Source organism: Heptranchias perlo, chromosome 28 (assembly GCF_035084215.1).
Source record: "Heptranchias perlo isolate sHepPer1 chromosome 28, sHepPer1.hap1, whole genome shotgun sequence".
Classification (NCBI taxonomy): Eukaryota; Metazoa; Chordata; class Chondrichthyes; order Hexanchiformes; family Hexanchidae; genus Heptranchias; species Heptranchias perlo.
Window position 1 is genome coordinate 36437127 of NC_090352.1, and position 26565 is coordinate 36463691.

The 26565-nt window shown below is 42.1% G+C and overlaps 1 protein-coding gene across 5 annotated transcripts in view; it reads left to right on the plus strand.

Annotated features, from left to right (window-relative positions):
* med13a (mediator complex subunit 13a) overlaps positions 1-26565 on the plus strand; it is a 153158-nt gene that overhangs the window by 85839 nt on the left and 40754 nt on the right. For all 5 annotated transcript variants that reach the window (XM_068008495.1, XM_068008496.1, XM_068008494.1 and 2 more), the window contains 6 exons: positions 568-771; positions 3325-3484; positions 6337-6441; positions 10558-11256; positions 18122-18341; positions 20935-21025. In XM_068008495.1, coding sequence (XP_067864596.1) covers positions 568-771; positions 3325-3484; positions 6337-6441; positions 10558-11256; positions 18122-18341; positions 20935-21025 — 1479 coding nt within the window. The remainder of the gene's footprint in view (positions 1-567; positions 772-3324; positions 3485-6336; positions 6442-10557; positions 11257-18121; positions 18342-20934; positions 21026-26565) is intronic.

Sequence of the window (26565 nt, forward strand, 5' to 3'; positions counted from 1 at the left end):
TCGGTGTCAAATTTTGTTTGATAACTATTCTGTGAAGTGCCTTGGGATGTTTTACTACGTTAAGGATGCATATAAATGCAAGTTGTTGTAGACCACTGAAGATGAGTTGCTTTCTCTTCTCTGTACCCTGTAGGTTGGCTCCATCAGTCCTTTTTCTTTGTTTGTACATGGAATTCAACTATTTAAAAATGTTGGGTGCACAAAGGTGATTTTTGTAACAAATATTTGTGAATATTGCAAAGCTGTAGCGCATTTTACAGTTTAGATGACATAAACCACAAGTGGTTCATGACTTTATTGTTCGAGAAATAAATTGGATATGGAGGAAAGCCAAGTAGTAAAGCTACATATGCATTGTGACTCAGACTAATGTGTAAATAATATTTTGTCTTTATTAAATCAGTATTGTTTTTACATCACATGTATAAAGTTTGGTTTTATCCAGATTAATTTCTATCAAATACAAAGGGGTTTGTATATGATGTGAATATATTAAGTGAGAACTCTCACTTGAGTTAAACCAGAAGCTGCTTTTTTTGGTTAATGTTTGCTGTAATTTATTTACAGCTGGTGTGCGAATGGTGTACCCAGCCTGCTTTGTGTTGGTGCCTCAGCCTGATGTTGCCACTGCCATCTTGAGCAGCTCCACTGGGACTTTGCATTGCACAGCTGCATATTCAAGTGCTCACCAAGTGCCTGCCCCAATGAGGGATCCAGCCATTTCCTCTGTGACCTTGACTCCACCCACATCACCAGAAGAGACTGAAACAGGTAATATGACAGGGAATGGTATGTTGTTATGGATGCTGAATCTTATCTTGTGTGTATTGCAATTTAAGGAAATTTTCAAAAACAAATGGGTGTCTTGATTCATTCAAGTATTAATTGATTTCCAACTTAGTTTAAAAATTGGCTCAGTGGCAGGAAGCAAAGGGTAATGGTTGACGGCTGTTTTTGTGACTGGAAGGCTGTTTTCAGTGGGGTTCTGCAGGGCTCAGTACTAGGTCCCTTGCTTTTTGTGGCATTTATTAATGATTTGGACTTAAATGTAGGGGACATTTAAGTGCTATCAAACGGCACGTACTCACCAATAACCTGCTGACCGATGCTCAGTTTGGGTTCCTCCAGGACCACTCGGCTCCAGACCTCATTACAGCCTTAGTCCAAACATGGACAAAAGAGGTGAATTCCAGAGGTGAGGTGAGAGTGACTATCCTTGACATCGAGGCAGCGTTTGACCGAGTGTGGCACCAAGCAGCTCTAGTAAAATTGAATTCATTGGGAATCGGGGAAATCTCTGCAGATGCTGGAGTCATACCTGGCACAAAGGAAGATGGTAGTGGTCATTGGAAGCCAATTATCTCAGCCCGAGGACATTGCTGCAGGAGTTCCTCAGGGCAGTGTCCTAGGCCCAACCATCTTCAGCTGCTTCATCAATGACCTTCCCTCCATCATAAGGTCAGAAATGGAGATGTTCGTTGATGATTGCACAGTGTTCAGTTCCATTCACAACCCCTCAGATAATGAAGCAGTCCGTGTCCGCATGCAGCAAGACCTGGACAACATCCGGGCTTGAGCTGATGAGTGGCAAGTAACATTCGTGCCAGGCAATGACCATCTCTAAGGAGAGAGAGAGTCTAACCACCTCCCCTTGACATCCAATGGCACTACCATCGCCGAATCCCCCATCATCAACATCCTGGGGGTTACCATTGACCAGAAACTTAACTGGACCAGCCATATAAATACTGTGGCTACAAGAGCAGGTCAGAGGCTGGGTATTCTGTGGTGAATGACTCACCTCCTGACTCCCCAAAGCCGTTCCATTATCTCCAAGGCACAAGTCCGGAGTGTGATGGAATACTCTCCACTTGTCTGGATGAGTGCAGCTCCAACAACACTCAAGAAGCTTGACACCTTCCAGGACAAAGCAGCCCGCTTGATTGGTATCTTATCCACCACCCTAAACATTCACTCCCTTCATCACTGGTGCACCGTGGCTGCAATGTGTACCATCTACAGGATGCATTGCAGCAACTCGCCAAGGCTTCTTCGACAGCACCTCCCAAACCTGCAACCCCTACCACCTAGAAGAACAAGGGCAGCAGGCACATGGGAACAACACCACCTTCATGCTTCCCTTCAATTCACACACCATCCCGACTTGGAAATATATCGTCGTTCCTTCATCGTCACTGAGACAAAATCCTGGAACTCCCTACCCAACAGCACTGTGGGAGAACCTTCACCACACAGACTGCAGCGGTTCAAGAAGGTGGCTTACCACCACCTTCTCGAGGCCAATTAGGGATGGACAATAAATGCTGGTCTTGTCAGTGACGCCCACATCCCATGAACAAATTTAAAAAAAAATGATTTAAGAAGTTTGCAGAAGTTACAAAAGTTGGCCATGTGGTTGATAGTGAGGAGGAAAGCTGTGGACTGCAGGAAGATATCAATGGACTGGTCAGGTGGGCAGAAAAGTGGCAAATGGTATTCGATCCAGAGAAGTGTGAGGTAATGCATTTGGGGAGGGCAAACAAGGCAAGGGAATACACAATAAATAGGAGGATACTGAGAGGTGTAGAGGAAGTGAGGGACCTTGGAGTGCATGTCCACAGATCCCTGAAGGTAGCAGGACAGGTAAATAAGGTGGTTAAGAAGGTATACGGGATACTTTCCTTTATTAGTCGAGGTATAGAATATAAGAGCAGGAAAGTTATGCTAGAACTGTATAAAACACTAGTTAGGCCACAGCTTGAGTACTGTGTACAGTTCTGGTCACCTTATTACGGGAAGGATGTAATTGCACTAGAGAGGGCACAGAAGAGATTTACGAAGATGTTGCTCGGACTGGAGAATTTTAGCTATAAGGAAAGATTGGATAGGCTGGGGTTGTTTTCTTTGGAACAGAGGAGGCTGTGGGGTGATTTAATTGAGGTGTACAAAATTATGAGGGGCCTCGATAGAGTGGATAGGAAGGAGGTCAATAACCAGGGGGCATAGGTTTAAAGTGATTGGTAGAAGGATTAGAGGGGAGCTGAAGAAAATTTTTTTTCACCCAGAGGGCGGTGGGGGTCTGGAATTCACTGTCTGAAAGGGTGGTAGAGGCAGAAACCCTCAGCACATTTAAGAAGTACCTGGATGTACACCTGAAGTGCCGTGACCTACAAGGCCACGGACCAAGTGCTGGAAAGTGGGATTAGGCTGGGTGGCTCATTTTCGGCTGGCAAGGATATGATGGGCCGAATGGCCTGTGTAAATTTTCTATGATTTAAGTGAAGTTTTTTTTAATTTGCTAATACAATTTTAACTTCCTTCTAGCTGAAATTCAATCAACCCATAAGTGGGCGAAGCTCACTTCCATGCCTGAGGGGTTTAATATGGAAAATTCTGGGCATGGTGGAAAGATTCCTAGAAAATTAGCCAACCAGGTGGTAGAGAAGGTGTGGCAGGAGTACAATCTCAACAGAACCCAGAAAAAGTGAGTACTTCGTGAACAAAGTATTTATGGTATTCTTGGTAACTTTGGGGCAAAGAAATTGAAAGGGGTGGGGCAGTGAGCAGTCTTAGATTTTTCTTTCTTTACTCCAACCCCCCCTCCCCCCATCTTTGCTGTCAACAAAAAGCAAATAAATGCTCTTGGGATAATGTCAGCACCCACAGCTCTAATCAAAAAACTATAACTATGTTAACATTATGATTATATACTAGCCTAAAAGAAGTTTTTTTTAATTTCCTCCTTGCGGGAGCTGAGCAGGGTGGGAAATGTGTGTAACTGGGAGCATGTGGCCTTTGTGTTAAGGAGGGCCTGGATATAATAGAGAATGGTTATCTTGTTTACAGGTGATATTCATTTGGTTTCATTTTGTAAATAATTTGTTTTCAAAATTACAATTGTAAAACTTCAAAAAAAATGCTCTAAATTCTGGATGCTGAATAGTTACGTCATGGTAATGTGAAGTAATATATTTCCTAAATACATTATGGGATTTGTTCTCAGTCAGCGCAAGGGAACATATCCCCCAAAGACATTCACCATGTTACCACTGTGTAGGGAACAAAACACTGAAGTACACTCGTGTGCTGCTTTAATATCACCTCAAATTGCTGCCACAAGTACCATCGCCAGTAGCAGACCTATAACTACCGGTACTTCACTCTAATGTGTGCTAGTTTAAAATGCACTCCAGACAAACTGTTGGATGTTGATCACAGTTCAAGTGGACATTTCACATGCACCCCATTAATGCTTTATTAAAATCCCAGTGCCAGCACTGATCCATGACGCATTTAATTATGGTGCTTAGATATTCCGTGTGCATTATGTTTTTATAAATATAAAATCTGCAATGTATTTAAATTTGTTTTTAAGATGGATTGAGGGAATCACAATATCGTCAATTTTTTTTCTGTCTTCAATCTGACAACATTACTGTGTATATTTTTTTTAAAAAAGCATTTATTATCTACCCTTTCCACTTTTGTTGATACTATATAGCATCACTAGTTGAGAAGGCAGTCAAAGCATCCTGATTTGAAATCATGGTAAATTTTGGCCTGCAAGTGAGCACCAGAAAGTGTACATGTCTGTCGGTGGCTGGGTTCTGCATGGTACTTGATAAAGGTCACTTCATTTTTTTAGTGGAAATGTAATGTTGCCAGGGAGTACTAATTGGGAGCTACTCCTGTTTATTTTGATAGGCTCTTTGGGTTGCCAATATAAAATACTTTTCTGGAACAACAACCATTGGCCTGTTTCTTCCACAGATGACCTGTTCAGTGCTCAGGGAAGTGGTTGATGAATTGTGCTAATTACAGTTGTATGATCCATAGGTCACTGCCTAGTTGGACTTCCAGCCCCAGGGGTTTCAGAGTTGAAACACTGAGTGTGAACTGACATTTGAGCTTGTCTGCTTTACCGGACAACTTTCATCTGTTCTTTGCCAGGTTACTGGTTTTAATATTGGAAAAGAGCAGAGAGGGAACCATCTTTGGTGAAGTAATTCCACCTTGGAATTAGTCTGTCTGTAAAAATGTTTTGATTAGCTGAGTACAGAATTGAAAGAGATGAGATTGGGCCATCTTTTCTTAGGGTTGGGAGATGCTTATTCACATTTTAAAAATAAAAATCCCCTTTGGCCTCTTTGAGTCATACATAAAGAGTGCAGGTGAGCTTGCTTCAGGTTTCGGTACTGCTTGAGCCACTGCTGAAATTGGGAACTAACTAACTGGGGACCATAATTGCATCTCACCGTTCCGTAGGATTGTATGCTGGTGGTCCTGTAGGCTGCATCGCCTGCTGTATATTTTTTGTTTGCGGTGGCGGGGGGGAATGCATTTATAGTGAAATTCCTAATTTCTAGAGATTAGCCTGGAAAAAGAGTCGTCTGTAAGCTGGGTCTGTAGATGATTGCTGTTTGCCCCATGTATGAACTCATGTATGAAATGTTTTCCTCTTTGTCCGTTGCAATTTATAAACCTCATGGGTGCTGAGTTGAAAAGAAAAGTTAAAACTCCCAGTACTAAGTTATTTAATCTTATCTAGAATTTCCATTTATCCTTTGAACCAGATTTTAAGGCCAAAATTTCTGGATGTTTGTATGTTCCTGATTATTTCTTAGTATGGTTGATGTATTCTTTGTACTGCATGAAATGACCTGTTGAAGTTCTAATTCTGCCTTTATTTATTAGCTGTTGCACTTTTAAATATTGGTTGTCAAGGAAATGTTGTTAATGTTTTAACAGGTCATAAAATAGCATTTCAATACTTCTGCTTCCTATTGAAAATAGTGGGAGTGGTTCTGTGTATGTCACTTTCTGGCAGATCACTGTGAAAACGTGTTCTCTATAGGGTATAATGGATATTTATTTATTTTGCATTAATCTCCTGATTGGGACATATAGTTTTGAAACCTAGCCTTTAACATTTGGTAACTCCATTAGTAGTCATCTTTGGCTGAGTGTTACGTGGAGTGATAGTGCTGGGCTAAAGGAAATGAAGGGACCTTATTGTGGCGTTGATGTCACAGATATGAGCCAAACAGACTAGCTCCACTGTGAACAAATAGCAAAAATGATTCTGCTGATATCACCCAGTACTGGCTTGAGAGCTGTTTCTGAGCCACCCTACCCAGGAAGCCACAATACAGGGTGGAGATACAGAATTCACAGCCTGCAGCTGGTTGCCTGGGCTCTGACAGCTCCAGAGCTGCTACTCGGGCTGGTTTATAGGCACGTTGTGGTGTTCTGACTTATGTTGAGGTGGTTTTGGGCAAAAACTTTGGCATTAACATTGACCAAAACCAAACTTATTTCAAATGTGATCACTTCCAGACGAAAGTATTCCACTGTGAATGGTTGTGAAGAAGATACAATTGGCAAAGAGACATCTTGGGATTTTGTTGAAGCTACGCATAGAGTGAATTGCAACTGTTCGAGGTACAGGAATTTTAAAAAAATATTTGAACTTTTAAAGAAAAATCAAGAACATTATGCCTCAAAGTTACTGATATTTGTGTGCTGTTACTTTTTAATAAGTAGTTGTGGTTTTAAAAATAGACTAGATTAAAATGTAAAAACTTAATATGGAAAATCTGAAATAATGCCATCTAAGAGGAAAGATACCGTACGTAACATGTTGGATGGGATTGTTTGGAAGTCATGATCTCTAAGTTCTGATGATCCAAATCTCTTTCAGAAGCTGACTGTGCATTTTGAGTATTTTCTGTTCTTATTATAAACAGTTGATCCTTGCTGCTTATGGACAATTTTTTAAAAATGGCAATTAAGTAGGCCTCAGCAGCTGACATTTTGGGCTGGGGTTGCTGCTAAATTGAGTTGCAGGTTATTCCGGGATGGTTGAACTTTCCCTACCTTGGCCAGTACTGCTCTTGAGTTCAGGCTTAAATTAGGAGCTCAACAGATTTAGGATCAAGCTAGCTGAATCCCAGGCTTAACCTTGTTAAGTTAAACTTTCGGTGACAGCTTTTATATGTTTAGTTATTTCCATTCAAATTGGCAGTGGGGTTGAAGGTTGGGGAATGGGAAACAATCATGGCAGCTGAAAGGGAGCTGAACTTTAGATAGCAAAAAATGGTCAAAAGTATCTTCAAAGAACGACAATCCTTCCACTACTGTTAGAGATGTTATCCATTCACTTAAGCATTTTAAATGCGATTAAACATTAGTTGATATCCTGTGCAGTTGCTCATGGACAAAAATTAATTATTTTTTTCTGTTTGTGTATTCTCTTTTTCTTCTTTATGCCTGCCTTTTTCCCTCTTCCCTCTGTATGTTTTTCAGTTTCTCTGTGCCTGTCACTTGTTGCTTTTCTGATTTGACTTAATTTGTACCTCTTGCCTTTTTTAAAAACCCAAAGCATACAGCAAGATGCCAGCCAGTAGGTATTGGATTGGAGGGCATGGGAACCGCTGTAACATGTATGGACAAATGAGCCCCTGGGCTGTTGGGGTGGGTGGGGGGGGGGGGGGGTGAGTCTGAGAGGGGGCAAAACCTTGTGTTTAGAGGGAGTAGAGTATGGGCAGCTAGTGATTTTCCATGTTAAGTTCCTTTTTGTCTTCAATTTTTTGTTTCTCTTAGTGTCTTTTCCTCTATTTTGCTGTTTGTTGCTTTTGTTTTGATGGAGGGTGATTGAGCAGGAGAAAAATTATTGGGGGAGTGAAAGTTAAGTAGAGAGGAGAAATAATTAATCTCGGGTTGAGGGTGAGGCCGAGGTGGGACATTGGGAGATGGAATGGACAGTGAAAAGCTTGCATATGTTCTTGTATCTACATTATGCAGCGAGTAGTTATGATCTGGAATGCATTTCCTGAAAGGGTGGTGGGTGCAGATTCAATTGTAGCTTTCAAAAAGGAATTGGATAAATATTTGAAGGGAAAAATTTGCAGGGCTATGGGGGAATGGGACTAACTGGAATGCTCTTACAAAGAGTTGGCATGGGCTCGATGAGCCGAATGGCTGCCTTCTGTGCTGTAACAATTCTATGATTCTTACAAACCCAAAACGTTTAATAATACAGATTAAGGTGTTTATGCATGATCCTGTTTTGATTGTACTTTCAGCTCTGTAGGGTATTGACACTATTTATTAAAATTGGACAGCAGTGAGGAGCAAAAATTGGCAAACAAATATAAATTGTGTCCTGTGACACTTTTTTTCTCCATGCTAATTTTTAATCACCCTTTCTTTTCCAAGGAGAATGCTATTAACACTTTGGTGCACCTGGGAGCATGATTAATCGCATCCATAAACCAGTGAAGTTTATTGCTATCTAGTACCTCTAAATTTTGTAATCCTTCTGCACCTTAGATAATTTATGTGATTTGGCCTCCTGCTGCTTGACCTGTGCGGTAGTAAATGATGTAGATTTTTCTTTTGTGACATTAAGCAATATTTTGCCACAGTTATTTGCTACCCAAAAACCTTTCAGCTCACAAAAAGCATAATAGGTAAAACGGGTTGTTTTAGAGCTGGAGATCAGGAGGGGCAAGGCCATGAAAGGATTTAAACATGATGACCATTTTTAAATTGGAGTCACTGAGGGACCAGGAGCCAATGTAGGTCAGCAAGGGTAGGAGTGATTGGTGAGTGGGACTTGGTGTGGAATAGGATGTGGTCAGCAGAGTTTTGGATGAGCTGGTTTATGGATGATGGCAGCTGGCCATGGGAAGGTTGGATGGAGGGTGACAAAGGTATGGATGTCATTTTAGCAGCAGATGGGCTGAGGTAGGCACAGGGGTGGGTGATGTGACTGAGGTGAATGAAGGATATCCTTGTGATAGAGAGGAAAACAGGTTAGAAGCTCAGCTGTGGTCGAATAGCACGTCTGAGGTTGGGAACAGTCTGGGTCAGCCTGAGACAGTGGCTGAGGAGTGTAATGGGATTGGTGGGTAGGGAATTGAGTTAGTGGCAGGGTCCAAAGACTATGTTTTGATTTTCCCAATGTTAAACTGGAGGAAACTGCGGCTCATCCAAGAATGGATGTTGGACAAGCAGTCTGATAACATGGAGACAGTGGATGGGTCAAGCGAGATGGTGGAGAGGTAGAACTGGGTGTCATCAGCGTACGTTTGGAAGCTGACACCATCTGTGGATGATGTCGCCAAGGGGTAGATGAGGAACAGGAGGGGGCCAAGTATAGATCTGAAGGTATTGGCTGGAGTTGGGAGAAGAAGCCACTGCTAGAGATGCTGTGATTACTATTGGATAGGTAAGAATGGAACCAAGTGAGGGCAATCCCACTAAACTGGTCAATGGGGGAGAGGCATTGGAGGAGTATTCGTCACAGTAGTGGGGGGAGTGCTGCATTGTCCCTTCTTCCTGTTTAGATAGCTGTAAAAAATCCCACTGCACTATTTGAAGAAAAGCAGAAGAGTTCTCCCAGTATCCTGGCCAATATTTATCGATCAATAATACAAGCAGAACAGATTATCTGCTTATTTATCTTGTTTGTGGACCTTACTGTGCACAAATTGGCTGCCATGTTTGCCTACATTAATTACCATGACTGCACTTGAAATGTAATTAATTGGCAGTGAAGTGCTTTGGGAGTCCTGAAAAGGTGAAAGACACTGTATAAATTCAAGTTCTTCTTTACTGCTTTAAAATGTTTATTTTTCTCTTTTTTTTTCCCCCTCCCCCGCTCCATTTCTAATTCTGTCAAACTTAAGTGTTGCCACCTAATGTTTTGGAGTTCAGCTAGACTGGAATGCACACCCTTTGGTGTAGTGCTTCCTCTAGGTGTGTTTCATAAATTTCTATCTCAGAGCAGGGTTGGTCAACCTGTGCCCACACCACTGCCAATGTTGCTAACTATTGATTTATGGGAGACTTAGGGACAGTGTCTTGGTGGAGACAGCTTATGCAGCATTGCTGAGGTTGAGTGTTCAAACCTGAAACCCTCCATTCTGTGATGGGGTGCAGTAGTTGGGATACTTCAGGTAGGGGTAAGGGCGCACTGAATTTCTATCTACCTGCCCTCCTAAAGTGGGCTTTGTGGATGCAAGAAGCTGGTGATTCAGCAGGCTTACTCCGGGGCTAATCAAGAGGAAGCTTCCTAACACATCTTCTTTAAAAAAAAATAAAGTTGTGAAAGAAAATCCTACTTTGTATTCTTTTTTTAAGGTACTGTTAATTTACCTTTGCATCCTAGTAGTTCTTGTTACCCTTGTATTTTTTAAAAATGTTCCCTTAGAGAGGTCAAAAGAATAAGCAATGTGGAAAGACAAGGTAGTATAGTAAGTAGTGGACGTCTGATATTCTGGGTTTGGGTACCTCATCAATTCAACAGTAAACAGTCCTCCATTTCTGATTTGTGTAATATCATCTGATCTAAGAACTTTGGATGACAAAAGGAGAAAAGGCTTCATTCCCTAGGACAGTAATCCCTTCCCTCATTTGAGTTACCTCAAATATCTTCAGTCACCTTGATGTAAACTCAAATGCACATAATGTTATATTTTAAAATGCGTCTTTTATGAAAACAAAACACTTAATCTGATCTTTACTGTTATAATCTTGCAAATATTCTTGCAGGCATAAAAACAAAAGAGGCACTGGTATGCAAGGACAGTCTCAGCCTCCTGGCCCACAACAGCCGACAGCACTCAAGCACAAAATGAACGACAAGCAGGAAAAAGGGGAGAAACAACAGAAACGACCACTAACTCCTTTTCATCACCGGAATTCAGTGTGTGATGATGTTGCAATGGAGCCGGACTCAGCTAATCACAGACTAGGAATCAGGCCGCAGGACAGCAGAGGGAGATATCCAAACACACGGCCTAATGACATTGTTAGCTCTACAAAAACTTCGCAGTTACACATGCCAGAGATAGCAAACTCGCCGCCGCCACCACCGCTCAGCCCTCATCCGTGTGAGAGGGGCGAGGATGTGGGGGATGCATTTAAAAATCCATTGACGCCTCAGAGTCAGCCATTCTGCCAGATGCCTGCACCAGATCCACTACTTCCAGCCAAAGCTGTTGAGGACAGGATGGAGACGCTTCCCACCCAGGCTTTCCCATTGGGTTTTCCAGAAGTGATGGAGCCTACAACCTACAGCAGCAGTGTGGTGCAGTTTGAGGATGATGGGCCCGATGTCACGTGGAAGTGTTATCGACTGCCCACTCATAAGGAATCTGAGTTTGCACCACCACAGCTGCCATTAGATAAATACAGGGAGGAGTACACTGCAGCAAGCAACCAAGAAAATGCACTTTCATCTGTTTCAGAGTAAGTGTTTGCAATGAACTATTTTAATAATTATTTCCCAAATATGTCTTATGCTATTTTTCTTAGTTTTCTACAGGCAAACAGATCTTAATTTGGTTTGTGCGTTGATGGTTGTTTTTAATGTATCAATAGTGTTTTTGGAACACTTCAATTTAATTAGTAAGAGAGGTTTAGGGTTTAAGACTGAAGGTACTCTTGGTTGCTCACAGAGTTCCTACAGCAAGTGGCTGAACCATATGGATCAAGAAGATCGTATGTTTGATCCTTGTCATATGCTGAGTTAGCTGTCAGGACAGAAGTAGGGACATTATAATTGGACGTGGTGTCCCTTGTTTAGGGAGGCCCACTCCTGATTGCTATTAAGTAATCCAAGTTGGGAAATAAGGGTTAAGTGAGAACAAAATAGTCTGCCCCCTCTTCCTCCCCCAACATGGGCATGCATACACCTAATTGAATAGCCTGCTGACACTCACTGATTAGGCTCACACAGCAATGACAACTTGGTCAAGGTATTGGAGAGTGGCTAGTGCCTTTGCAACTGTATCCTGGCAGGACTCGCTGCGATGCAACAAAGCAAAAGGAAACATTCAACAGTGAAGAGAAAACAAATTGTAGGCTGGAGCAGTGCGCTTGCACACTAATGCAGTATGTTGTACAGCATGGAGTTATAGTATGTAGATTGTATCACCCTGGACATTTTCTTCTCTTCCCAGTCTAAGCTAGTCTGTCAGTAAGATGAACAAGATTATTACAGAGAGAAAAAACTAAAGGCATGGGAGGGAGGTATATGTGCCTTGTAGGAGCCATGTCAAGAGTAGCATTGGCAGAAGCCTAGCAGCAAAATACCTGTAAGTGGATTAAGGAAAGACACAAGCAGAAAAGGGAAGGGGAAATTTAGTGGATAATTGGTGAGGATAGTGGAATGCAGCCAACATTACTGGGGTGCTAAGACACTGGGTTGTGAATCTGAACTGGCAAAAATTTTGTGCCAACATAAGCCACTTCTTATGAAAACTGTAATTCAACAAGAGCACGAATGATGCTTCAATTGTTTTTAAAAGATATTTTGGGACGTGTTATCTCTTAAATCTATACAATGTTACCATATTTAAGAACTAACTATACAATAGATTCTCTGATCTGAGGGACTCCAAAAGAATTACTGAAGCTAATTATTTGATCTTTCTCCTCAACCCCCACCAAAACTAACAGTGCATTCAGTAATTTAGTTAAATATGAACCAGTAAGTATCTGGTATTATCTAGCTTGAAGGTTATGGGGAAATGTTGAAACATAGATGATCAAATACTTCATATATCATTGTGTCTGCAGTGTTGTTCTGTGTAGGAATCAGTGGAATGCAGATGATCATGCTGGATGACATTAGATTGATATCCTGGTGCTTTCTCTTTATTGCTTTTGAAGTAGGAGGAATTTCGGAAATTAGTCTGGGAAATATTACCTGCTGTTGTAGAGAAAATGGTGGTTCAGAAGCATCTTTCTCTCCTCCCTTTTCTCACTTTCTCCTAAGCCTTTTCCTTTAGATTTTAACTATGATTAAACTCCACCTGGACCGACTTTATGGTTCCTTACAAACTCCTGTTTTAGGAGTCAGTGATAAAGTTGAGATGATCTCTCTCGTGCTCTCTCTCTCTCAACCACGTTGGTATGGGAATTGAGTCACCAATTTGAAAGCTGTTACTATGCTAGGTTTTTTTTTAATATTTCCATTTTTTTAAACACTGAATTCAAATTCTCAAACTGTCACGGTGGGATTTGAACTCTGCTTGATTAGTCCAGGCCTTTGGATTACTAATTCATTAACATAACCGATTACTAGTTCATTAACATAACCACTACACTGTTGAATCCTTTTATGCTCTACATGAAATAGGGATAGGGATTGTCTTATAAGTGTTTCCTTTTTGAATTTGTTTCAGTAATGTCCATTATTCAAGGACAGTTACTAAAATTAAGGCTAGTTGGGGGTGCATTTGGAAACTAACAACATTTTCGAAAAGCAGATTTTACATTTTACTGAAGCAAACATGAAAGCTAGTTTGGATTTTTTGGGATTCAGTTGTATTATCGGCAGTACCAGATACATTCTGTCCCAGTGCGATCACAGTTAATATCGCTAGTCCCTCCGACTTTGGTGAATTTCATGGGTAAAACCACAGTAACATTTGTATCCTGTCTGAACAATGTGACCTTACTAGGTTTTTGCCATTTTGCAGTTGCATTCTGGAAAGATTTATGCCCCCGATAGAGGGAGCGTGTCTGCGGCCGGAAACCCCAGAATTACCGGGAAGGCAGAGGTCATTATAATTTTTAAAAAACTCCATTTCCAGCCCGGCAGCTGGCCAGATTGAGAGGCTGGCCGCTGCCGAGCGGGAAAGCATGCTGTATAAGACGGTAGCCGGGGACAGTTCCTGGCAATCTAGAACATCATGGGTGGGTGGATGGGTGGTGGTGAGTGGCCGGGGTGGGGGGTGAGGCTTGGAGTGCGGTAGCGAGGAGGGAGCGAGAGATCGCTGGGTGGGTGGGGTGCCAGGAGGAGGCCTTGGAGGGGGGATGTTGGTAGATCACGGCAGGTTTGCTTGGGGGGCCAGGGAGGAGCACACCTGCTCCTCATGGCCCACAAGCAGTGCGGGAAAAGCACTTATCTGCTGGATCTAGTAGCTCCTGCCTCCCTTCAGCTGCCTGGTTTCCCGAGCCCTGGGAAACCTGGCCCATAGCCGTTAAATTTAAATGTTTGCCAAAATCAGAGGAATGCAGCCTCATTAACGTTATAATTATGGTCCCGCCTCTCCAGAGCGGGTTACTCGGCTGCCTCCCCCCCTCCAACCCGCTTGGGGCAGGGGTGAGGGGGTTGTGTTTAAATCCCCCCCCCACAGTCTTTATTTAACTAATCAAATTGAATGCAAGCTTTCTATTGTTGGATGATGTATGCTGAGAAATGGTGGAACAAGGACTTCCGTTTCATAAGTTATGATGAGCCCAATTTGATGAAGGGGTTACATAAAGTTTCTTTACTGCATGACGCAATTGTTCACACCACGATGAAGTACATGATCGTGATGTCACTGATAACTTGCTGTAACTTCTTCACAGCTATTGCCAAAATTCAGTTCATAACCGTATAAACATATTTTGACATCCTTGCTTTTTAAAAGGAACAAATGCTGATGATGACATTGGGGAGGAACCAGTTTAGTAGATTATTGAGTCTAACTGTGAGCTGAGGCGATTAATGCCTATAGTGGATTCTAAATCATCCCTACTGTTTATAACTTATCTGTGCTAAAGCTGACTTAAGTCCCGCAGTCAGACAGGCTTAGTGATTCTCAGAAGGTAGTATCCCTGATGATGTAAGCTACAGGTGTCCAACCATTTGGAGCAGGGGGCTGGATCTACATTAGCACAACCATTGAGTGGCTAATTATGATTAAAATGCTTTGGGGTCGGATAGAATTACGATGAAATGCCATGTCCAACACAGTTGCTTTTTTTTCTAATCAAACATTTATTGAACAAACATCTGCAAAATGCAAGCTGCCCCGTAAATTAAAATCCAAATGCCGCAACAGTAAACTGTTACCTTTGTTCCTCAATGTCTGGTCTATTCGGCTCAGCTCCTCCTTCTGTTCCTCCTCCTCTTCTGCCATCTGTGCTGGTCCACTGTCACCCGTGCCCTGCTCTTCACTTTGCTGCCTTTTCCTGTGGTCACTGTTCCACTCACTGCCATTGATGCTCCCAGAACACCTGCTGTCGACACGTCCTATTTTTCTGTCATTATTAGGATTAGCGGGGAGGACAGTCAGTATGAAAGTGTCAGCCTTTCTAAACTCCTTGGGCGTGGAGAACTGGCAAAGGCTGCTCCCTGATTTGTTGGGGGGAAAAAACCTGCTCCTACTTTTGGTCTAAATGTATTATTGGGGAAGCAGCCTTTCCCAGCCCTTGAGGCCCAGGAAGTTTAAATAGCGCAGATGGTCTTTGATGCACAGAAGCGTACAAAGAAGAATGGAATGACACTTGATGTTTGCCTTCATAACACCGGCTATATTTCAAGAATAATTTGTGTGAAGTACTTTATTTGAGAATTATCAGGCAAAAATCAACAAGTGGATAGAACAAAATAAAAAGAATGTAGTTGATCAGAATTCCAATGTTTTTTAAAAAATAAAGGGCTCCCCTATGGCTTGGCGTGTTTATCCACTGATTAGCTGAGCCTTCAAGACCAGGAAGGTCCTAGGTTGGATCCCTGATTATGCAGAACTAGTTGATTTCAGTTGGGATGGTGGTAGGACTGCTTCAGTTGACCTCAGTCCAACTCTGCTCCCTGGGTTAAGTAAGGGACTATCGTCCAGAGTTCTTGCTTCTGATTTGCTGTCAGATACCCCTGTTAAAAGTGTGTGTGGGTGTTGATGAGGGCAGAATTGTTAGTGATGCCCTTCCCACCCCCTGCAATGGGATAGCCTGTTACCCACTGTCATGAGGTTGGCACAATAATAATAGCACTTTGGATGAGATATTGAGTGATGGGTGAGCAGTGCCCATAGGACCATGCCTCAGCAAACAGTCAACACATTCAGGAGAGTGAGGGAGAGAGGAAGGTCCTGTAACTTCATATTTTTCCCTTTATCTATGTGAGGAGGTGTGTGTAAATGAGTTGTTGCCTTTCCTTTTGAGGTAGTTAACATCAGGACCTCATGGTATTGGGAAGCATGTTTTCTGCTCTATGGCACAGGTGGTTGGCACAGCTGCATGTGTTGTACCACAGTGCTGAACTGATCTGTAATTCTTTTTATAGGCTGCCAAAAATACCTTAACCAGTTTGTGTTTCTTGATTTTAATTAAATTATAGAATGCTCCCAAATTATCTAGGTTGAAAAAAATCCCTCTAATTTCTGAGATGTGAAGTACAGTAACAAAGAACTATCCGTGTTCACCTGTGTGCGCGAACAGGCCACAGGCTCCTGCCAGACTGGAGCCTGTGCTCAGTCACACCCACATTGTTGGATAACCACTGACAGGGTAAACAAACGCAACTAATTGGCATTATTGTATATTCCAGAAAACTAAATTGAAGACTGATTTTCAGGTCAGGATCCTTGCAGACTTGGGTTGATTTTTAAGTAAACTTTGACTTAAAAATTGTTATTGTGCAAAGTGATTTTAAATAGTTGGTATTTAGAAAATGATAGTCAGTTATTTTTTGGGAGACAATTAATTATCTTCACTTTTTTGTCCTTGATTTTTTGTGCGCCAAGCCCTACCTGAGGGTGGCTGAGCAACCTGCCCCTCAAGGTACTTTTGCATTTGATGTTACGAAATATGAAAGTGGGCTACGGTGGTTTGCCTGCTGATTTCCACAGACTCACCAAGGTTCCCCCCCCCCCCCAGCCATTGATATCTACCACTGAGAAGGATAAGAGAGCAATGTTGTGGGCACAACATCACCTCCAAGGTCCTCCCCAATCGTACGCTATTCTGACATGGATGTATATTGCTGATCCTTCATTGTTGCTCGGTCAATTCCTGGAATTCTTTACCTAACATCATTGTGGGAGTACCATCCACACAAGGACTGCAGCAGTTCAAGGAGAAGGCCTGCTAGAACCTTTTCAGGGCAGCTAGGGATGGTCAATAAATGCAGCCATGCCAGGGTTGCCCACATCCTGAGAAATTTAAAAATAATTCAATATTTACCTGGGAGCTGCTGATTAGACGAGATGCAGCACTTACTTGATGTATCAAGTTTTTTGATCTCACGTACCTTGATACAATGGGGGGACAAAACTGAGAAAATTCTACACACTTCAGGTTCTACCTTGTATTAGATTACAGCTTTATTCTTGCTTGACACTGTGGTTTACCCTTCCTGTTAATTTCTGTTCTGTAGAAACCTTGATCCAAGCCAGCACTTCTTGGCAGAAGTACTTGTGCATTTATCAAGATTCTGCTGTGTTTGCTAAATGTTCAGTGGCAGTAGCAGCTGTTACTTTCTGTGCTGATATGTGTACCCAGGAATTTAACTTTTCTCATAATACCTCATTAAAGAAGCCCAAATCTCTCCACAAGAATAGCTAAGACAAAAATAAAGTTTCAGATCTGCCTGATGCAGGTGGACAAGGTTTTCACTTTCTTTAAAAGGACATTGTTGCTGCTCTGACGCACTGTTTTTCAGCAGGCGCAGTACCAGTAACACTATTCATACATTGGAAAATTTGCACCAGAGCAAACACTACAATTAAAGTGCGAACTTCTGTAATTCAGTTTTTGCTTTTCTTAAAACCATAAACAATGTACATAAACCATAAACAACTCAATTCACTCTTGACATTGCATGCTGCTAAGCACATACACAGGGTAAAATATTTTGTAATCTGGTGATAATGCAGTAGCCTGACATTTTGGCTGACTTTGGTTGCTGTAGACCATCATTGAGGTTTTTTTTAAATTTGATTTTCGACCACATGAAGGCAAAATCATTGCAGGACAGGACCAATACTGAGTGCCTGATATTTCTTTTTTTAAAAGAAGACCATAATAGTAGATAAGAACAGAATCATAGTTTGTTTAAAGCAACAAACAAAACAATTTATTTCCAACTTTCTTCTAGATAAAGCAGGTAAATACCCCTTCCTGCATTTACAATTAATTTTTGGAGGAAAGATTCCAAAGCCTCACAAGTTTACAATTCCTGTGTTTGGGTAGAAAGGTTAGGGAGGACAAAAATTGTGCTGGAAACTGGAGTTTGAGTCTACCTTTTGTCTTTTTAAATGCAAGTAGGGTAAGGCAACTTTCAGTGCTTCCTCACTGCTGTAGAAGTTAAATAATTTTGTTTTTTTTTACTTTTAAGGTTGGTGGTGCGCACAAATAAGCCATTAAAGATTTCTGAGGAGCTGGTACAGGGATACATCCAGAGTAGAAACCAATATTCCAAGAGCTTGCGCTTAGAGGCTGATTCCAAGTCGGAAGTTGATCCATATGCATTTGATGATGATGAGGAGTTCAGCTTTCCTGATAAGAAAGATAAGCAAGGCAATGAGAGGGACCTGGGAAGGAAACATGCACATAAGGTGGGTTATAAATGAGGTGTTGTTTTTCTATTAATGTTGCATTTCAGGGAAAGTTCAGTTCATGCACTGTTTATTACTGTTGTCACTAGGATTTCAGTAAGCATGACTGAAATTTTACAGTATGTCTGAATTAAGAAGAAGATATACTTAAATCACTTTTGTCCTTTCAAACTTATATAATATTTCAAAATGCTTTCTGTACATAACAACACTAACTTGAAATATTGGTGGTCTCAGGTCTGTCACTCAATAATGGAAACAATTTGAGGTGATTAATTGCACACTGAACATATTGGTACAAAATCAAATCAGATTGGCATTAACTGCCCTTTTTTTCTCCTAAATACTAACTGAACCTAGTGACAATATTTACTAAATCGCCACATCATAAATTTCCAGAGAGCTGCTTTACTTGTGTTTCTGCTTTTTGTTGCAATGGGCTCATGTATTCAACTCTATTTGCATTGTCAGATTATAAAATCCTCCTTGTTACTTACTCAAAAAAAGAGAACCAACTGAAGTAACCTATTCATGTGGCAACTATTTTGTGTCTAAATTTTCCTGTTTATTCAATGAGTGTTGCTTTGGATAAGAGTTACATTTTATTTTGAAAATTCTATTTGCTTTGTAAATATTGACTGTTTGAAAGTTGAAAAGTGAGTGATGGAAAACACTCATAACCAGTTACTTTGTATTAACACCTCTCTTTTCTTCCCTCTCCTTTTGAAGTTCATATTGCTGCATTCTACTGCCACACCATTTCACAGCTGGGAAAACTTGCTTGGTCTATGCTGTGGACTTTGTGGTGGTGGGTGGTTGCACCTCAGGTAGGACTGGTCCTGCCAGTTATTCCTACGCCTACCCCTGACTCTGAACAGCTGCTGTTTCTGTTCACTGTCTCTAAAGTATGTCATTGGCTTGTTTGTGAGGGTGATTGTTAAGTGATTAAAATTAGTTTAACAAAGAACTTGCGTTTATTTAGTGCATTTCACAGCCTCAGGACATCCCAAAGTGCTTTAAAGCCAGTCTATTACTTTTGAAGTGTTGATATTTGTCTTGTAGGCAAACGCAGCACAACTTGTGCACAGTAAGATCCCACAAACAGCAGATGAGAGAAATGACCAGTTATTGACCAATATGGTGTTTAATTCATATATTGTCTATAAAGAAGCATGTATGTAGACTTCATTGTAATAACGAGGGCAGGTGAAATCTTTCAAGCCTGATGTAGCATAACTTGCATTCATATAGCGCCTTTAACGTAAAAGTCCCAAGGTATTTCACAGAGGTGTAATTGGGAAAAAATGGACGCCGAGCCAGAGAAGGTGATATTAGGAGGGATAACTAAAAGCTTGGTTGAATAGGTGGATTTTAAGGAGGGCCTTGAGGAGAGGGAGGTGGAGAAGCAGATGGCTTTAGACCAGTAATTCCTGAGGTTGAGACTTAGACGGCTGAAGGCATGTCCACCGAAGACCAGAATCAAAGCAGCAGAGAGTTCTGGTGGGGGTTGGTAGGGCTGGAGGAGTTTACAGAGATGTGGAGTGGCAAGGCCATGAATAGATTTTAAACACAAGGATGAAAATTTTACCTATGGGACCGGGAGCCAATGCAGTTCAACAAGGATGGGTGTTAGGTGAGCAGGACTTGGTGTGTTATGGTTACTTGTTGTGGGATACGATTCAAAATGTGCTTTGTATCAAGTTGGAAATGGTTGACAAATCCAGTGCATATGAAGTTCCAGGCAGAAGTGGAAGCACAATTTATTGACCACAGTTCTTTATAAAGTTTGTTACAGAGGTAGAGTGATTTAGCTTCTCCTGACCCCATAGACTCTTGCACTTCTAAGCAGCAGGTTGATGGGGTTGGCAAAAGCATGGAAGCTTGTAGAACACATATTTAAGAAAATTATAAAATTGCAAGATTAGCTTGTAAACAATGTGGTGTAGTTTAAGTTTGTAAATTTGTAACTTTAGTTGATTTTGTTATGAAATTTAGATTTAGTTATCGAAAATTATATTTGTTAGATTCAAAAAACCACACTGCTTTTAAACTCGCGTTGACAGGGGTGCCTGTTTGGCTTTGTTTTCAGGCTGTGGCATGATGTGCAGAAAAAAAACCTGGTTATTCCCTCATTGTCACTGTTTTCAAAATGTGGAGACATATACAATTACTGATTTTTTTTTGCACTTTATCAATCTCTTAACCTCACCATATTGCACACCATTCCTTGTTGAGTGCTGTCCTTCCTTCAGGCCTCTGCCTGTGGTGCTCTAAAGCTAACTGCAAGGTGTGCAAGACGCGTGCAGGTGATTTGCTGTCATTTTAACTTTTTGTTGTGAAAAGCCTCACCGCCTATGCTTGGTGTGTCCAAACCCCTCCCAACAGTATGTTAGCAGGATTGTGACTTGAAGGCATGTATTTAGATTTCAGTTAAAGGAAATGCTTACATATTGGGCTAATCCTAATATTGTCAGGTTACATCCATCTTCTGCACTCCGCCCGTCCAAATTAAATCTGAACGTGAAAGCCCTCGCAGTATAATAGCATTAGTTGGATATGGACATGTGTATAAATTTCAGTTTCTGTATTACAGGGAGACAGTGATGGTACTGGTGAATCCCACTCAACGCTACCAGCAGAAGGAGAAGATGCCATGTCGATATTCAAATCTGGAACAAAACCAGGTATCTCCATTTGGCGTTAGTTCGATTTGCCCTTGCACGTTTAGGTTTTTAAATTTTTTGCGTGGCGAGTTGCAGAAAGTGGGAGCTGATAACAGGGTAGTGAGGGAGACGGCATCTGGGAACAGGGCAAGCAACAGGGTACCTCCTTAACCAATCAGATTGAAGGATTGAGAAATAAACAGTGCAAGGACTGAGAAGGAAGTGTAAATAAGAGTGGGAGAATTCAATGTCAAATCAGGTACAGGAAAGGAAAGAGAGTTTGGATTAAGAGAAAAAGAGAGACAAAAAGGAAAAGTAAAAAAAATTATAAATTTTAAATTTGACATTTTTAAAATCTCCAACAACAATTAATACCTGAAGGAATGGGACTGTACACTTTTAATAGTTAATTTTCAGTGCCAGAGAGGTTGATTGGCAGTAATTAACACATGACGTTGTTAGAAGGGTGCTTACACTTGAAATGACTAGACTTAAACTTTCTGTGGCGAGTTTAGTTCTTATCTACCACGCAAATACAGCAACTTCACGCCTTTAAAGCAAGATGCTGTTTTCGTGAAGCTAATGGAGTCGGACAGCAACTTTTGGATATTTGCATGTAGACGCGCATCTGCTCCTGGCGTGAAGTGGTACCATTTGCACGTAAATATCGGCGACCGCCATTATTTTGAGAGCAAACTCTGGCCCAATATCTCCACAACCAACAAAAGTGCAACACTTGGAAATAAGAACATAAGAACATAAGAAATTGGAGCAGGAGTAGGCCAATCGGCCCCTCGAGCCTGCTCCGCCATTCAATAAGATCATGGCTGATCTGATCCCAACCACAAATCTAAAGAACACAAGAAGTCGGAGCAGGACCCGGCCACATAGCCCCTGGGCCCTCTCCGCCACCCACAGGGCATTGACCGATCCGAACTCAGCTTCATGTCCAATTTCCTGCCCGCTCCCCATAACCCCTAATTCCCTTTACTTCTAGGAAACTGTCTATTTCTGTTTTAAATTTATCTAATGATGTAGCTTCCACAGCTTCCTGGGGCAGCAAATTCCACAGACCTACCACCCTCTGAGTGAAGAAGTTTCTCCTCATCTCAGTTTTGAAAGAGCAGCCCCTTATTCTAAGATTATGCCCCCTAGTTCTAGTTTCACCCATCTTTGGGAACATCCTTACTGCATCCACCCGATCAAGACCCTTCACAATCTTATATGTTTCAATAAGATCGCCTCTCATTCTTCTGAACTCCAATGAGTAGAGTCCCAATCTACTCAACCTCTCCTCATATGTCCGCCCCCTCATCCCCGGGATTAACCGAGTGAACCTTCTTTGTACTGCCTCGAGAGCAAGTATGTCTTTTCTTAAGTATGGAGACCAAAACTGTATGCAGTATTCCAGGTGCGGTCTCACCAATAGCTTATATAACTGCAGCAATACCTCCTTGTTTTTATATTCTATCCCCCTAGCAATAAAAGCCAACATTCCGTTGGCTTTCTTGATCACCTGCTGCACCTGCATACCAACTTTTTGATTTTCTTGCACTAGGACCCCCAGATCCCTTTGTACTGCAGTACTTTCCAGTCTCTCGCCATTAAGAAAATAACTTGCTCTCTGATTTTTCCTGCCAAAGTGCATAACCTCACATTTTCCAATATTATATTGCATCTGCCAAATCTCCGCCCACTCACCCAGCCTGTCTATATCCCCTTGCAGGTTTTTTATGTCCTCCTTACTCTCTACTTTCCCTCCCATCTTTGTATCATCTGCAAATTTTGATATGTTGCACTCGGTCCCCTCCTCCAAATCGTTAATATAGATTGTAAAGAGTTGGGGACCCAGCACCGACCCCTGTGGAACACCACTGGTTACTGGTTGCCAGTCCGAAAATGAACCATTTATCCCAACTCTCTGCTTCCTGTTCGATAACCAATCCTCCACCCATGCCAGAATATTACCCCCAATCCCGTGATTTTTTATCTTAAGTAATAATCTTTTATGTGGCACCTTGTCGAATGCCTTCTGGAAGTCTAAATACACTATGTCCACTGGTTCCCCTTTATCCACCCTATACGTTATATCCTCGAAGAACTCAAGCAAATTTGTCAGACATGACTTCCCCTTCATAAAGCCATGCTGACTTTGTCCTATTAAATTATGCTTATCTAAATGTTCCGTTACTGTCTCCTTAATAATAGACTCCAAAATTTTACCCACCACAGATGTTAAGCTAACTGGCCTATAATTTCCAGCCTTCTGCCTACTACCCTTTTTAAATAACGGTGTTACATTAGCAGTTTTCCAATCTGCCGGGACCTCTCCTGAGTCCAGGGAATTTTGGAAAACTATCACCAAAGCATCCACAATCCCTACTGCCACTTCCCTCAAGACCCTAGGATGGAAGCCATCAGGTCCAGGGGATTTATCCGCCTTGAGTCCCATTATTTTACTGAGTACCATCTCCTGAGTGATTTTAATCGTATTTAGCTCCTCCCCCCCGAGAGTCCCCTGTTTGTCCAGTGTTGGGATATTCTTAGTGTCCTCTACTGTAAAGACTGAAACAAAATATTTGTTCAGCATTTTTGCCATCTCCATGTTTCCCACCATTAATTTCCCGGTCTCATCCTCTAAGGGACCTATGTTTGCCTTAGCCACCCTTTTCCTTTTTATATAACTATAGAAACTCTTGCTATCTGTTTTTATATTTTTTGCTAATTTCTTTTCATAATCTAACTTCCCTTTCTTAATCAATCCTTTAGTTACTTTTTGCTGTCTTTTGAAGAATTCCCAATCTTCTATCCTCCCACTAAGTTTGGCTACCTTATATGTCCTTGTTTTTAGTCGGATACTATCCTTGATTTCTTTACTTAGCCACGGATGGCTGTCATTTCTTTTACACCCTTTTTTCCTCAGTGGAATATATTTATTTTGAAAGTTGTAAAATAACTCCCTAAATGAACACCACTGCTCATGTACCGTCTTACCCTTTAATCTATTTTCCCAGTCCACTTTAATCAATTCCGCTCTCATACCATCATAGTCTCCTTTATTCAAGCTCAGTACGCTTGTTTGAGAATCAACCTTCTCACCCTCTAATTGGATATGGAATTCAACCATGTTGTGGTCGCTCGTTCCAAGGGGATCCTTAACTAGGACATTATTAATTAATCCTGACTCATTACACAGGACCAGGTCCAAGGTTGCCTGCCCCCTTGTAGGATCAGTTACATACTGCTCAAGAAATCCATCCCTGATGCACTCAATGAACTCGTCCTCAAGGCTGCTCTGCCCAATTTGATTTGTCCAGTTAATATGATAATTAAAATCCCCCATAATTATGGCTGTTCCCTTATTACATGCCCCGACTATCTCCTGATTAATACTTCTTCCAGCAGAGTTGCAACTATTAGGAGGCCTATATACTACGCCCACTAATGTTTTTTTTCCCTTATTATTCCTTATCTCCACCCAAACTGTTTCATTATCTTGATGCTTTGTCCCAATATCATTTCTCTGTATTACAGTGATTCCTTCCTTTATTAACATAGCCACCCCACCTCCCCTTCCTTCCTGCCTGTCCTTCCTGATTGTTAAATACCCTGGCATATTTAATTCCCAGTCGTTGTCACCCTGCAGCCATGTTTCTGTAATGGCCACAAGATCATACCCATACGTAGTTATTTGTGCCGTTAACTCGTCCATTTTATTACGAATGCTACGTGCATTCAGATAAAGAACTTTCAAATCTGTTTTGTGACGCTTAGTTCCTGCTTTTTCCTTTTTTAACACTTTACCTATTACTCCATACCTTCTGTCCCTTCCTGTTACGCTTTCCTCTCTCTCCCTGCTCAGGTTCCCAACCCCCTGCCACTTTAGTTTAAACCCTCCCCAACAGCACTAGCAAACACTCCTCCTAGGACAGCGGTCCCGGCCCTGCCCAGGTGCAGACCATCCGGTTTGTACTGGTCCCACCTCCCCCAGAACCGTTTCCAGTGTCCCAGGAATTTGAATCCCTCCCCCTTGCACCATTCCTCTAGCCACGTATTCATTTGAAATATCCTCCTATTTCTACTCTGACTAGCACGTGGCACTGGCAGCAATCCTGAGATTACTACCTTTGAGGTCCTATTTTTTAATTTACCTCCTAACTCCCTATATTCTGCTTTTAGGACCTCATCCCCTTTTTTACCTATATCGTTGGTGCCTATGTGCATCACGACAGCTGGCTGTTCGCCCTCCCCCTCCAAAATGTTCTGTAGCCGCTCCGAGACATCCTTGATCCTTGCACCAGGGAGGCAACACACCATCCTGGAGTCTCGGTTGCGGCCGCAGAAACGCCTGTCTATTCCCCTTACAATTGAGTCCCCTATCACTATAGCTCTGCCACTCTTTTTCCTCCCAGCCTGTGCAGCAGAGCTACCCGTGGTGCCAGGAAGTTGGCTGCTGCTGCCTTCCCCTGATAAGTCATCCCCCCCAACAGCATCCAAAGTGGCATATCTGTTTGAGAGGGGGATGGCCACAGGGGACCCCTGCACTACCTGCCTGCATCTCTTACTCTTCCTGGTGGTCACCCATTCACTTCCTGCCTGTATACCCTTTACCTGCGGTGTGACCAACTCGCTAAACGTGCTATCCACGAGTTTCTCTGCATCGCGGATGCTCCACAGTGAGTCCACCCGCAGCTCCAGCTCCGAGATACGATCGGTCAGTAGCTGCAGGTGGACACACTTCCCGCACACATGGTCGGCAGGGACACTGGTAGTGTCCATGACATCCCACATCTTGCAGGAGGAGCATATCACGGGTGCGAGGTCTGCTGCCATGACTTGCCTTAGCTTAGTTACCCCTTTTAAATTACGTTGAAATTAGAAAATGTTAACTATACTAGGGACCTAGGTTCACTAAAAAAAAACACTATCTGCTATAAAACCTGCAGATCTTCCCTTTCTTATTACTTTACTTACAGTAAAATGGTAGAAATACTCACCTGAACCTACTCACCAATCAGCTGCCTCCCCTGTGCCGCGTCACTTTCTGACTGGTGACGTCACCCCGAACTCTGCCGCTGGTCTCAGAGTCTCGCTCTCAGAGTAAGCTCTGGTCTCGCTCTCTCCGCGCTGTTTATATCCCCGCTCTGGTCTCGCTCTCTCCCGCCGCTCACCGACTGGACTCTCGCTCTCTCCGCGCTGTTTTTATCCCCGCTCTGGTCTCGCTCTCTCCCGCCGCTCACCGCTCTCAGGTCCACTACCGCTCTGCAGGAAAAGCAAGGCAAAGCAGCACCTCCTTCCCCCACTTTACCAAACTCCCACACGTACCGAACTCTCAGCACACTGTGTTGTCCTCACACCGTGCTGTCCGCATATTTAACATGATTTAACATTTAACAGAAAATACTAGAAATACACAGCAGCAGGTCCATCAGCATCTGAAAGAAGATTAACATTTTGGGTAGAAACCCTTCGTTAGAATTAATTTTTGTTTTTTCTGCTTGAATGCTGTGCATAATTAGCCTTGTTTAATCTTGCTACCACTGCATTGTAGAGAAGCATAG